Source organism: Monodon monoceros, unplaced genomic scaffold (genome assembly GCF_005190385.1).
Source record: "Monodon monoceros isolate NGI ecotype Baffin Bay Population unplaced genomic scaffold, NGI_Narwhal_1 Super_Scaffold_1, whole genome shotgun sequence".
In the NCBI taxonomy this organism is placed as follows: domain Eukaryota; kingdom Metazoa; phylum Chordata; class Mammalia; order Artiodactyla; family Monodontidae; genus Monodon; species Monodon monoceros.
The window spans coordinates 55,144,557-55,159,361 of record NW_021703765.1 but is presented as its reverse complement, the minus strand read 5'-3'; the positions used below and the strand labels follow the sequence as shown (position 1 = coordinate 55,159,361).

Below are 14,805 nucleotides of genomic sequence, written 5' to 3'. Positions count from 1 at the left end.
GCTGTTTTCCTGGACATGAAAAGCCTTTATGCCCTGAGGAATTGTAAAGCTGAGTAAAAGAAACGTGGTTTTGCAAGTTTCTGTTCTTCAATGTGCGTTGTGTTTTCTAGATTGGCGAGAACATCCTCCATCATTTTCTTTGAAGTCATCGTCCTCTTTTTCACGTCAGTGGACCTGTTTTGTAATGAAAATCATCAGAATGGGAGGGGACTTTTTAAATATAATTCCTCTGACCGAATTTTATGCAATGCCAGGCATCCAGGGAAAATTTAGCAACACAGTGGAGTCACCTCTTATTCTAGGGGTAGCTTCTAAATTCAGCAAGTGAGGCGAAAAAAAGTGTTCAGTCACAGTTACTGAAGAGTGTGTTTGTGTAAGGCCAGCACAGGGGGTTACCCTTCCACGAGCCAGCTAGACAGTCGGCAGGGTCGGGGAGGTGAGTGATGGGTGTGGGGTGAGGGTCCTGTTGTGGGTACCACGTTGTGAACACCTGGGCCATCATGAGCTGGGGTGTCTGCTCCCATTATGGGGAGCATGGGGCAGGGGGCTGAGGAGAGGAGTGGGGTCTCTGACTCCGAGCTCGTGCTCCTTCCCATATCCATCCACGGTGGCCTGGTGTGATCACCCAGACTTCATTCTGTTCATTTCAGGTGTGTGACGACGACTTTGACATGCGTGGCTACTCCTGCTGTCTTTTAAAGCTAGGGATGGTTGACTAAGAAAGATTGTGTGTATAAACGTATAAAAGTTGAGATTATAGCAGTTACTTATGGGGCAGTGTGGCAGAGGGAAAGAGCACAGAGCTGCAAGCCAGGAGCCTTAAATTCTTGTCCGAACCGCCAAAATACGACTTATGGTCTAGCACAAATTATTTAAACTTCTAACCCTTTATTTCCTTCCTTGCAAAAATAACCAGATGGACTCGGGCAGTGGTTCCCAGCCTGGATGGGGAACACTTAAGAAATAAGATTCAGAAGCTTGCCTCTGGAATTCTGATTTTGTGGGACCTGGAGATTTCTATATTTGAACATCTTTGTGCCCCTTCCTCTGTCCTCTGGTGGACTCCCAGGCTCTTGGGATCCCGCCGTGTCCATGGTCTCTGACCAGGTGTTCCGACCGGACTGACAGGGCAGTGAGGGTCTGTGCTCCGGGGACGCTCGCCCAGCCAGAGGCAAGTCAGACTCGGGGTGGTCGGAGCCTGCGACAGGCGCCTTCTCGGAACGGAGGCCTTTGTGTCTGTTATTTGCTCTTTCCGTCCAGCAGCACGTGGAGGCCCGGCCGATGGTGTCCCCTCCATGGAGCTCCCCTCCCCGGGGCAGCTCTGACACACCCAGGAAGGGCTGTTGTCTCTCAGGCCTGAAATCCAGCCTGATTCAGAGTCACTGTGATCTGGGCTTGGGTCTCGGGGGCGGGGGGCGGGGGGGAAGGTGAGCAGCTCCTCCCGTTTCATCGGAGCATCTGTTCCAGACACGACGGAGGAGGGAGGCTTCCTTCCCCTTAGAAACGTGGCAGTTCTGACAACACTGTTCTCAAGTCATTCAACGTGGGAACTTCATTAACTGTCAAGTTAGGGTTAGAGTAGGAACCATGGGGAGAAACGTAATTATTAATAAATATGTAAAAGCGTTTCTCAAGCGACTCCCAGCATTTTCCATTAAGAATGTCCAAAAGCTCCGTGGTGAGGAAGGTTCTTAGTGTGGGCACGTGAGGTCCAGGCCAATCTGAGGAGGGACTGTGGATGCCGGGGTACCTGCTTTAGGTGTAATCCGCAGGTCATTGGGATGGTGTTCTAATTACCCCACTTTGGAGTCTTGAGTTACAGGGTGTGCTTCATTCTTCTAAATAACTTTTATATTTATACATGTTTGGTTACGAGAACAGATGACGTTTCTACCAGCAACTAATCAGTTTGATGTTTTAGTCAGCAAATTATGTGTGACACTTTCAGTGAAAATGGAACTTATTAACTAATTTCCTCTTTTAGTAAAAGGGGGGGAAATTAGTTCAAGGATTGGGAAAGCTCAAAAACAAGTCATAAGCAACCGTGGTTTACTTACAGTTTTAGGCCTGTCCGTTATCTCCCTTCACATGAATAAGGAAAATCCTGGGAATGAGGACAGGCTTGTGGCTTCTGTTTATTTAGTATCTTGTTGCACAAGGCACAGTTGGGGGAGGGGGGGGGGGAAGAGAGGGAAGTAGAAACCAAGAAATGAAATCGAGAGTGGGAGAGAGAATGCACGAGAATCAGAGGAGAGGAGGGGGTGGATTTGCAGCATTTTCACTTAGATTAGGTGGGAGTAATCCCATTTACATAAACCAAGCATTTTGTCATTTTTAAAAAAAAAGCGGTTTTCATGTAAAAGATCAGCTAAATTAGGAGTTTCAGAAAGTAAGAAAGTAGTCTTGGTTTTTTATATTATCTTTGAGAGAGAATTTGTATAAAAATTAAGGTTTAGAAGACAAGTGCATCTGCTTTGATTTCTTTCTTAAAAATAATGAAAAAAATGAAATAGGACCGTCTAGTGAAATAGTATTTGTACTGGATGCTTTTCGATGCTGTATTACCCTTCAGTTCCTCACAGTACGGTTATCAGTTATTGAAAGAAGTAGGTTTAATTCAATTTACTTCAGTTACGTGTAAACCAATTTCTCTGTGTGCCTGTGTCTGTACGACTGTTCTGCTCCTAAAATTCTGTGCTTCTGTGTGATCTCTGTGGACCCCTCCCAGTTTCTCCTTCCATAAATCAAGGATGTCACTTTCCTGAGTTTTTGAAAGGTTAAAAACGGGTTACAAGGCAGGTTGGCATTTTATGAAGGCCTGTGCTATTCAGTAATGAAAAAAAGAGCCTAGTCTTGTGTTTTTAAATAGATGGTACAAATTCTTTACTTTAGAATGTTTGAAGGAGAGGTGTATGGGATCAAATGTGTATTTCTCCCTCTGTCCTTAATGTCATTACAGCCATATGTCACGTACCACCACTCACACTTCCTCCCAGCCCTGTACCCTCCTCACGGTGGCTCAGGCCAGTGCACGGCCAGGTCTACGGTGCTTTCATCTGGTCCCTTGGGCCAAATCGCCCCGTTTTCCAGCAAAGCCCTGGTCTCCCTGGTCCTGTGCCCGCACGTAGACAGGAGACCTTCCCTGCCCAGGATCCTTGTGTAGTTTACCAGCTGCACACTGTGCCATTCGGTCTCTCATTTAAAACTCGACGTGTGATAAGTGCATTTTATTATATTTTGCTAAGAAAATCTTTGCCAGCTGCTCTGCTGTCTCCTTTTAAATATGGAGCAAAGCCCCCATGTGACACGTTTCACTTTTCACCGTGGCTGCCCAGAAGCTCTCTCGGGTCTGCTCTGTCCACGCTGCTGTCTCTTCTTACCCCAGGGCACTCTGTGAGGTGGAACCAGTGTGATTACTGTTATGTCCACTGGTCTTTCCCGACTCTACCTCCTTCTGAATGTTTTCCTGCCTTAGGTAGGTGGTTACTTTACCCTCTTCTACTATTACTGCCCTTGTTATGCTTTAAAGGATTTTTAGATCAGCTGATATTTGCATTTTTAGAATCCTTTTAAAACATTATTTTACTGCATTCCCATTTCAGAAAATTATTGTTCTATTTCATTTATATATCATGAAATCTGACAGCCTGAAACCTAGTACAGGCAACCATGGTGTTTGGTTACATTATTTTCTTCTTCTTTTTGAGGACCTCATTATTATAGCACAACAGGTGTTTATTGTCCCCAATTTCATCAGGAGATCGAGAATAGGTATGATTAACCTATAATTTCAGTTGGAATGATATGCTTATTATTTGCATCCTCCAACATTTGGGGTAATTATTTCATTAAATCTTTTTAGCAAACTATGATATAAGTTTCCTGGGGGGTGGGGTGGGAAAAAACAAAACAAAACAGGATACTAGCCTAAAGGTCTCCAATCCACAGTAAAGATAGCAGACACGTAATTACGTGGAGTGAGAACATGTGCGGATTTCACCAGTTTGCTTTATTTTTAAATGTTTAGTCCTAGATTTAATCCTGTTGCTCTCCTTGCCCTTAATCTCAGCTGATGATCTCACTGCCTATTTGACTGAGAAAATAAAAGCTCTCGGTGGAGAAGCTGGTCCTCCCGTCCCCACGTGCTGCCTTCCTTCCCTGGAGGCCGGCCATGCTCGGGCCTCGCTGGCCGTGACTCAAGGACCTTTCCCCACAACTACACCCTCTCCTTCTACATTGTCCGGTTCCTTCTACGGAAACGTTCCCATCATCACTCAAAGAGAAATAGTAAGGAAAACACCTTCTTGACCACAACCCACTTTCATATCACCTTTTCTACTAAAACTCCTCAAAAAAGTAGTTTATGCCATTGTTTCCCCCCTTTCTTCTCTCCCTTCTCCCTTGAAGGTCAGTCTGGCTTGTTGGTGTCTGTCCACTGCAAGCCCCAGGCATCGCAGCCTTTGTGCCATGGCCCTGGGCGCATGGCTTCCCGGCCTCCTCCCTCCTCCTTCCTTTTAGTCTCTACCTGTTGTGTCGCCCAGAGCTCAGTCCTCAGGCCTCTCCTCCGCTCCACGGACACAAACTCACTGTGGCATCTCAGGGAAGGATGTGGTTGAAATAACTTTTCTCCATGTTGCTCCCCAGCTCTCAGTGCAGCTCGCATGAGGGAAATGCAGTTTTAACCTGCTCTGTATCCATCCAGCATCTCCCCTGCATGCAGGTGCCTAAGGGTGGCATCCTGTGAGTCATGTTCATTCGGGGATTGGGCCACGTGGGTAGAAACCGGAGCTCAGAACATTGCAGATCGCTGGCTCCCACCTCAAGGTTCCAGACATCCCTTAACTACCAGCAGTTAAGAATCTCTCTGATCCCGGTCACGGCTTTAATGCCAGGCACGGATGCCTCAACCACAGCGTAGAGCCAGCCTGTAGCCCTTCCTGAGCTCTGCGTAGAAGAAGTAAGCACTGCTCAAAGAACAGGCTGCAGTAAGTTCAGTCCTCAGTGACTCACTCCCCATTTGGTCCTTCAGACGTGCCCTGTCAAGCCCGGCGTCCGGCGGAGGCCTCACCGTGGCCCCCGCCACCTCGCCTCTTGCGCCCTTTCCATTGTCCACGCGGCTCCGGCCACGCTGGCCTTCCTGCTGTTGTCCCAGGACGGCTCGTGCCTTCACTGCACACAGGATCCTGTCCGAACATCAGGACCTCTTCCTTGATGACTCTGCCTTGAACCAGGGTCCCCACTGCCACCCGGTCACTTTCTCTTCCTCCCTCGCACTGTCACTGATGTTACACTGTTTCTTTTTCTTTTTTTTTTTTTTGCTGTACGCGGGCCTCTCACTGTTGTGGCCCCTCCCGTTGCAGAGCACAGGCTCCGGATGTGCAGGCTCAGTGGCCATGGCTCACGGGCCCAGCCGCTCCGCGGTGTGTGGGATCTTCCCGGACCGGGGCACGAACCCGTGTCCCCTGCATCGGCAGGCGGACTCTCAACCACTGCGCCACCAGGGAAGCCCTACACTGTTTCTATTTGTAGTTTACTCTGTCTCTGGCACCAGAAGGTGAGCTCAAAGTGGGCAGGTCTTCTATTTAGTTCACCGTATCTCTAGCACCCAGGATACACATAACAAGCACTTGGTATCTCTTTAAATGAATGAATAATACTCAGTGGTTATTTTTATTTTAAAATTAAGAAGAAATAATGTATCTTGCTTGTCTGTTATCAGTGACATTTGAATCTGTTTTTCTTTTCTGTATCCACTCTAGTGGCTATTACCACCGGGTGCTAATGTCATTTCTCCATAAAACGCTTGCTAAGTGACTGGGGTTGAACTGCATCCTTTCCAGCAGTGGGTAATGAGGGTTGAAATAAGGCTAAGAATGTTGCTGCTCGATCCTTACTTGTAGTGCTGGCCGGCATCAATCTGGGGCTTGCTTATATGTTGAAGTGAATAGATCATCTTAATTTGCTTCAGTCAGTGTCAGTGTTGTCATTCTGCTCTGGGTCATCTCTGTACCAAATAACAGTTGGGAGAGGAAACTGCTTTCTGCTCAGAAGGAAGGAGATGATTTCAGCTTCTACCCCGTCCTGGCTGGGATGAGGACCCTTCTCATCCACATCACTCCCAGTTGCCAGTTCAGGCCATTTTGAAATAAGAACAGCTCCCTTTCTCATTTTCTAGAGATGAGAACAGCCTCTTGTATTTCTTGATTTTGCCTTTGACCCCTTACATCATCTTTACATCACAACAGGTCTACCACTCACATGCAACCCTAGCTTTTGTTTTAGAGCAATTCCTTGATTTCACAAAAGGAAAAACAAAATGCAATTGCTGTTTTATTGTAGGGCTTCTTCAGCCACAAGTAACATAAAAATCTGTTCACGATACCTTCATCAAAGAGAGGGTTGTTTTTCCTACATGACAGACACTGATGTGCTAGGCCCACGCTGGCAGGTCCTGGGTCCAGGCTCCGTCATCCTTCATTCTCTGCCCTCTTCAACACGTTTGCTTCTGTCCTTGTGCTTGTCACCTCATGAGCCCTTATATCTACGTTCCGTGAAGATTGAGGAAGGGGGAAACAGGCAAAGCAGCATCAGCATCACCTAAAAGTAGGCAAAAAAAGTATTTATGAACATCCAGCATTGCCCTCCCCTTAGACTGTACTGCCACTTCCGGTTGTGAAAGAGGCTGGGAAAGGCGGCCGTGTCAGCCGGGCGTGGGCACGTTGCTGCCCTGAACCGAGTCAGGGCTCCTTATCAAGGAGGGCTCGGGGAATGGGTGTTGGGTGGGCACCTGCAGCGTCCGCCCTGGCAGCTGTGGTAACAGAGGAACTCTGTGAGAATGGGGGTCCGTGAGGATGCTTTGTTGTGGTCTCGCGTTAGTACAGACATTGTTCGTTACTCAGATAATTTCCAGTTCACAGGGGTATTTTCCATTTCTTTTTTCCCTTGCAGCAACAGGTCTACCATCAGATTTACTCCTGCCTGAGTAAAATTTTCGTAGAAGACTTGGAATAAATTAGGAGCTATTGATGCTGCTAGTTTTAGCGAGTAGCTCGCAGTAGTTAGCAGACTGAAGATTGATTTTAGACAATCTAAGCTCTGAAATGAGAATAATATGTGATTATCTCACAGCACTGTGGTCAGGATGTACCAAAACAGTGCTTAGAGGTGGTCACTGTTGCTGTCTTTGTAGTTATTTATTCGTTCACAAACCACAGTTTTATTCAGCGTCTCCTGCGTGCCGTCCCTACTGTGGCAGGTGGGGTGCAGCGGTTAACAAGCTAGATGAGGCGGATGTCCTTCTGCCCCGGACTCACCTGCCAGGCGATGAGCAGATAGACTAGGGAGGGCATTTCAGGCAAAGTGGTAAAAAGAAGGCAAGAAAGGGTGATACGGTCAGCGATGCTCTCTCTAAGGAAGGGATTTCGAGCTGAGAACATTTTTTCTTGAGACCTAATTCTCCAAATAGCCAAGTTACAATTAAGATATTCTTGGCAAAAATGCAGTTATCTTCTGGGGAAAAGCATTAATTTTATCATAGGTTCCCTTTTTTCCTAGAGGCAATAACACGAACTATTACAGAATTTACCGGTTTCTTTTCACCAACAGACGGTTCTCTGTCTAATTCACCATCGAGTCAACCCATTAAACTTCATCACACAAAATTACCAAGAAAACTTGTTAGGTTCTGTGCATTTTCGTTGCATGTTCTCCATAACTACTTCTTTGTATGTCCTTGCTGTGGTTCTTAATGTAATAACTCTTCTCCGGTAGTCGGGGTCACGCCTCTCCTTACAGATCCTACAAGGAGAGAATTACGACACCCATCAGGGATCTGGAGATAAATATGCATTGATAAATATTTGATGAAATTGATAAAATATCACTTCAAGCCTTGATTGAATCAAGTGCATTAAAATAGTCCTGAAATACTCAGTAGCCTTCATTGGGAGGCTGCTGAAACGTTGTCCGCACAGAGCTGCATCTGGGCTGGCAGGTGGGCACTGGCTTGTTGGCCTGTCTGTGGGTTTAGGTTCTAGGTCTTTGTGCTGGTGGCCTTGGGAGCATGTTGTGAGGCACGGTTTGGAGAAAAGTCTCTTTATACCCTGTGTTTCTTTCTTTTCTCATAGATTTTTTTTTTTTTTTACTGTTTGATACAAGCGTACGTCTTAATTAGGGGCTTGTTTACAAGTTTTAAACATTCATTTGTTTAATAATTGTTTTCTTTTTCCAAGCTCTTTCTGAAAGCTACCTTGGGGTAGGGCAGCTCTTATTTCTGCTTATCCCTCAAGGTGTTTCACAGAGTTGTGAGGGTGTAATAAGTGTCTAAGGCATACTTTCCTATTGTTCAGTAAATTTAACAAAAATCTATTTGAGGTGCAAATATTTGTTCTAACAGCATCATACACTGGGACCCAGCCTTGGTCAGTACTTTTCTGCAACAGAATCGTACTGTAATGCCAATTTCTGGTTTCTATGTAAGCCTCTCTTCTAGACTCTGAGCATCTTGAGGGAAGAGGTATGGAAGGCTCATCGAGTCATTCAGTGAGCATGTCCTGAGCAGTGACTATGTGACATACTAGGCAGTGCCAACACAATGGTGCAGTACACCCAGGCTCGCAGCTCACGATTCTAATATGAGAGAGAGAGAGAGAGAGACACTAAACAAATACATCATTTAATTTGTAGTAGAGGTAAGTGCTATTAAAAAAGGGAACCTAACCTACTCTTGGAAGTTAGCCTGAGGAAGTGAAATGTAAGCTGTGACCTGAAAGATGAGTAGGAGTTTTCCAGGCTGAGAGGTAGGAAGGTCATTCCAGCATGCAAGTGCTCTCAGCTGTGAAAGAACCTGGTGGGTTCAAGGGACAGGAAAAGGCCAGTATAGATGCAGAATATTGAGTAATGGGAAAGATCAAGTAAGACGCATCTAGAGAAGTAGATAGGAGTTGGGATCAGGTAGGCCAGGCTAAGGATTTGGGACTTAATCCCAAGAGCCATGAGAAGCCATTGAAAGAAGCTAAGAGGGAAGTGATGCAGTGAGATTTGTGTTTTGAAAATGTCACTCTGGTTGCAAGATGGGGACTTGGACTGAATGAAGGATGGTGCTGAGGTCGTTCAAGGGGGAGGCAATGATGGCTTGGGTCAGGGCACCCAGTAGTGATAGGAATAAGTTGGCAGGTGGAAATACCTAAGGGATTGAGAATTGGCCGGAAGTTGGGTGGAGTGAAATGAGGGCAGGAAAGATGTCAAGGATTAATGCGGTTTATTGAGACGAATGGCTCTAGAGGAAAAGAAGTTTGGGGACCAGGCGGTGACTTCAGTTTTGAACATGTTGAATTTGAAACGCCTTTAAGAGATTCCCAACAGAGATGTTGGGTGAAGAGTTGGATGCATTGGTCTAGAACGTACAGAGTGTCTGGGCTGTAGCCTCTGAGCATCTATAGTATACATTTGGTGAACGAAGAAATGGATGGCCCAGGAACAAACCTTGGGGTTCTCTGACATTTTAAATTTCACCGGAGGATGAAAAGCTGGCAAAGAAGAGAATGCCCACATGCTGATGGCGAGAGTGTGATGTCACCAGAGCCAGTGGACAGTAACAGTTCAAGAAGGCGGTAGCCAGCTGTGGTCAGCCTAGCGCCAAGGCACTGAGTGTGGTGTGCTCTCAGCAGTGCGTGTTGGGCCTAATGCAGAGAGGTCACGGGTGACCTCAGAAGACAGGCTGATGTGGTTCAAGAAATGGGATGTGAGCAAGCAGAGAGAACCTCCTGAGAAGTCTGGCTGTGAACAGGAGAAGAGGGAACAGCAGCTAAAGGGGAGGTGGCTCCAAAGGGGAAAACTGGAGTGTGTTTAAGTGTTGGTAGAAAGGATTCAGTAGTCAAGGGGCAATTAGAATATTTGATAGCCCAGAGCTCCTGAAGAGTGGGAGGAAGATGAGATCCTAACCTAACCGGTGAGGGTTCACTCGGGGGAGGGCAGACTGCTCCCTGCACTGTGATGGGAGGGAAGGGGGCTAGGAAGGCCCACCGGTGAGCAGGCTCCTGTTTTCTCCGTGAAGCAGCAGGCGAGCCAGCGACTGAGTCCCGGAGCAGGGAGGTTAGTGGGAGATTTGGGAGAGCCTAGAGGGCTCAGGTGACACTGAAGACAGATGTTTTGATCACACCTAATCCACACTGCTGTGTAATTTTTCCCAGGAAGAGTTAGTTATGAAGAACACAGAGCAGCAGGATAACACAACTGATTCATGGCTGGCTTTTTTTTTTCACAACCAGATGTGATAAAAGGTCAGAGAGGCAAGAGAGTTTATGTCACGTGCAACAGAAGGTCAAATACTGGTGGATAGACTCAGACAAGGGAAGGGAGTCGTGATGCGAGGGGACTGATGGTGAGAAGGAAGGGAGATCAGTGGCCTGGAAGTTCCCATGATGTTGGAAAGAGCCTCAGCAGCGGGGTTACCTGAGTAAAAGCAGCCTGACTACGAGATGATTTGGGAAGCGGTGCCATTTTGGGTGACGACGAGATCCGGAGGGTTTTCTTTGCGTGTGTGGCCCAGCCGGGTTTGGGGAAGTGGCCCCTGAGGATGAGACGGTTAATGATCTGTGAGGGCAGCAGATGGGGTAGGACAACCGGGAGGGCGGGTGCTGGGGCCGCCTCGGGCGACGGTGGAGCAGGGACGGAGCGGCACCCGGGGAGCCGGGACAGAGGTCTTCCCGAGCGGTGCGGGGTGGTGGGGGCTGGGGGGTGGGCCACGAGAGGCCAGCGGTGTTGGGGCCTGTTGCATCGGGAGTCTTCGAGGAGCAGGGAGGAAGCACAGTCGAGGAGGGGTGCCGGGAAAAGAAGGCAGTTTCCTCTCTGCCAGTCCTGGGGCACGTGGAGTGTGAGAAAATGCACGTCTTTTCCTGAAGAAGCTGCAGGGTGCAATGTCTTCACCCAACAGGCAAGTTAAATCAGAGCTGGGAGTCGGAGAAAGTATTGAGACGAGGACAAGGACACAGGAGCTTGAACAGGAGACGGAAATCTGAGAGCTGGGGAGGGAGGGGGAAGGTGTGGGATCTTCATCAAAGGAGGCCCAGAGCAGCATGACAGGAGGGGGTAGCACATTCCAGGAGCATGTGTGTGTGTGTGTGTGTGTGTGTGTGTGTGTGTGTGTGTGTGTGTGTAGCAGCGAGGGGAGGAGAGGGAAGGGGCAAACCAGACTGAGAAAAATCACAGAACAGAGCAAGGGGGTTTCAATCCTGATACTCTTTACATTGCCTCTTGGGCTTGACGGAATTCATCTCTGGCCTGGATTCATTATGTATTGTTTAGTATAGTATATGTAGTATACTGTAATATTGTATATATGTTGATAGTAAAGTATAGAATAGTATAGTATATGTAGTAGTTTTGTACGGTATAGCATATATAGTGTATATAGTTTAGGATAGTGTATTGCAGTATAGTATAGTGCAGTATAGTAGAGTATGCTATATATATACAGTATGGTACAGTACCGTGTGATATGGTCTGTATAGAATAGTGTCATATAGTGTATATAGCACAGCCCAGCCCAGTACAGAATGGTCAGGCAGTTGGCTCTTCAGCTGCTGGGACACACTTGAGTGGCACAGGGAGGGCCATGTCACTGTCTTCTCTGTGCCCCATTTGCTGGTTCAGTTTCTGTCCGCCCTTTGGGGGAGCCTTGCTGTGGCTGAGTGGGAGTTTCATGGGGAGCCACAAACCAGACCTCACCCACCCACCTGCTCAGCTCATGGCTGTGTTGCCTTTGCCAGTGTTATTCTGTTGAAGACATGTCATGTTCTTCTGGGTTTTTTTTTTTTTTTACTTAAATTTCTTCAATGCCTATTCATTTTGCTCAGCCTCTGATGTTAGTTGCTGTTTATATTATCCATTACAGCACTGATATTTTCTGCTAAATCGTTTTATAAAACATCACAAGTACCCAATAAGTGTTTCTGGTGACGGTTTGTTTTTAATTTGAAAAGTCTTGATGAATATCATTTGCATATTTTAGTCTTTCCAGTTCTTCTTTGCTGAGGGTGTTTTCAAGGTATGTTCTTTTACTTCCTGAAGGGGCAAATGATGTGAAAATCCTTCCAGGTCAAGCTGTTTGTCCCACTCCAGGGTGCCGAGGGATAGGCCATATCCGTGGTCCACGGTATTCAGGACATCACAGGTAAAATTTTTTCTTATTTAAATTATTTCAGGGATGAACTGAAACATGATGCAGATTAGCAGCTGTAGGAAGCATCGTAATGACCCTCTGGGAGCCAGACACCTCCCCATCATACTCCCCCATCGCTGTCCCGAGGCCCCTCTTCAACATTTCCCGTGTTTGCCCAGCCCGCCTTCCTCTGGGCCTTTTGGCCTCCTGAGGCCCGGCCCAGACCACCAGGCTTCCCAGGACCTCTGCCCTCTGACACTTGTCTCAGCAGGTGCACACATGCCCCACCCTTCGTCCCTCGTGCTCCTGAATCCTCCCCACACAGCTGCCCGTCTCGCCACCTTCTTAAGAAATTCCAGAACCTCCTGCCGCTTCGCCCCTGGCTCTCACCTTGCCTCTGTTTCTTTTTCTTTATCTTTTATTTATTTGGGGATGAGATAATTCTGTTATAGGATAAAAAATAGCGTGAAGTGCAGAATATGCCTGTGTTTTAAATATGTGATAATAGTATGGGGAGGATAGTGCTCTTAATGAAAAATAAGTACAAATAAGTGTTGAAGTCCTCGCTGCTTTTTCTGTCACCATCAAGTGGTAAAGTAACGTATAGATAAATTATTCATATTGGTGATCTAGTTACAGAATATGTAAATTAAAGCTGAACAGAATTGACATCAGATTTGTCCAAATACACAAACAGATAAAACAAACACATAGATAACTATGAAGAGAAAAGGATAAATCATATATGTGAAACAAGGAAATGTTTGTTTGGATAAAAGAGATCCACAGAGAAGTCGCCGCTGTGTCAGGTGCTTGCAGGTCTGGAAACCAGTGCTTCAAACAGCTCTAAATGAATCAAAGCAAGTGTTACTATAAGAAATAATGCTGATGTACGTAAATATGTTATATGTGTAAATATAATACTAACACTTAATTGAAAGAGTTCTAAGTCTTTTGTCACAGATATTTAAAAATCAAATACCTACTCTTGCACATGTTTGAAAAAGTGACACAAATTGGTTAGTGTATTACATAAGCTTCTTTGCATTCAAAATCAGACCCTCGTGAATCTCCGTTTGACTTGGCATCCTGGATGCCCATGGTTTTCCACACAACACTTGTATCATTAAGAACCTTGGTGGTGCAGCATTTCTTGAGTTCTCCGCTCAAAAAGGGGGCTTCCAAGGTGTTGGTAATATTGTTTCTTGATCTGGTGCTGATAACCAGGGATGTATTCAACTTGTGAAAATTCATTGAGCTTAAGTACACTAATAATACTTGTACTTTTCTTTATGAATATATTATACAGCAATAAAAAGTTGAAAATTAAAAAAAAACACTAACACTTAAAAGATTATAATATAGCAACCATAGAAAAGAAAGAAATTGAAGACATGTAGACACCTTGGTTACTTGGACAAATGCAGGACTCGCAGGTTTTAAGAGAGGCCCTTGTGGTGAAGCTGGAGTTCTGTACGAGGGAAGGGAGGAAGAGAGAAAAGGACACGGGGGAGCAGGTGGGGGAAAGAGCCATCCCATCATCGGGTCGGGGTCTGTGTGAGGTGAGGACCCTTTCGATAGAACCACTTTACAGACATTACTAGGGGTGTGTGGCTGTGAATAATCTTCTTCAGGCTTTTCTTGTGTGTTTATGTTAGTTTTTAAAAACCTAGAGCTGCAAAGTCCAAGATGGTAGTTCTAGTCATATGGGTCTGTTTACATGGAAATTAATTACAATAAAAAATAATGAAAATTTCAGTTTCTCAGTCGCAGTAGCCACATCTCAGTTGCTCAGGAGCCGCCTGTGGCTCGTGGCTGCCGCATTGGACGGCCCAAAAAGTTCCTCTGGACAGCCCTGAGAGAGCATACCAGGTTCTGCCTCCTCACGGTGGATTTTTGAGTGCCAGGTACTTCTGGATGGATAACTGGACATCCTAGTGCCTCCTTCAAAGCTTGAATCATTATCCTCAGAGTGAGCCGGCCAGTACGTGGTGGTCGGTCTGTCCCTTATTGTCCTCTGCAGTTGCCCGCCTGCGGCACCAGGGCTGGGGTCACAGACATCACCCGGGCCGCTCCTGGGACCGCCGAAGAGCTCACTCACCCCAGCTGACTTGCCCCCCTCCCCCCCGACCACGATTCTTATGTGTAGGTTATTCACCTTCCCCTACTTGGGTTCTGAAAACATGGACCAGATCACAGTGGGCACACTCCACTGTGTTTCAGCAGTTTCCCTGAACTTTCTCATCCAGTATGGCCCAAGTGGGTCTGATTGCTGTTCTTAGTTATAGTATCTAATGATGAATAATATCTGACGTGATTCTCTCCAGCAAGTAGCCTTTACCGGGTTGGCATCAGAACTTTGGAGGAAACCAGAAAAATGTAAAAATAAGGAAGTGTTTGTTAAAAAAGGCATTCTATGAAGCTTAGAAAAAAATGAGATAACTGAACACGTGATAGAAGAATGGGACTTTTAAAAAATTTTTTTACTTTTTAAATTAACATATAGTTGTTATGCAATATTATATATTGCAGGTGTACAACATAGTGATTCCCAATTTTAAAGATTATATTCCATTTATAGTTATTGTAAATATTAGCTATATTCCCTGTGTTGTGCAGTTTATCCTTGTAGCTTATTTATTTTA

The 14,805-nt window shown here is 46.1% G+C and overlaps 1 protein-coding gene across 6 annotated transcripts in view; it reads left to right on the top strand.

Moving 5' to 3' along the window:
* The window catches only part of L3MBTL4 (L3MBTL histone methyl-lysine binding protein 4), a 352,211-nt gene that overhangs the window by 199,705 nt on the left and 137,701 nt on the right, over positions 1–14,805 (top strand). For all 6 annotated transcript variants that reach the window (XR_003794451.1, XR_003794450.1, XM_029228654.1 and 3 more), the window contains one exon: positions 12,070–12,172. Coding sequence is in view for 4 of the 6 variants with exons in the window: in XM_029228654.1 (XP_029084487.1) it covers positions 12,070–12,172 (103 nt within the window). In the remaining 2 variants the exon portion in view is untranslated. The remainder of the gene's footprint in view (positions 1–12,069; positions 12,173–14,805) is intronic.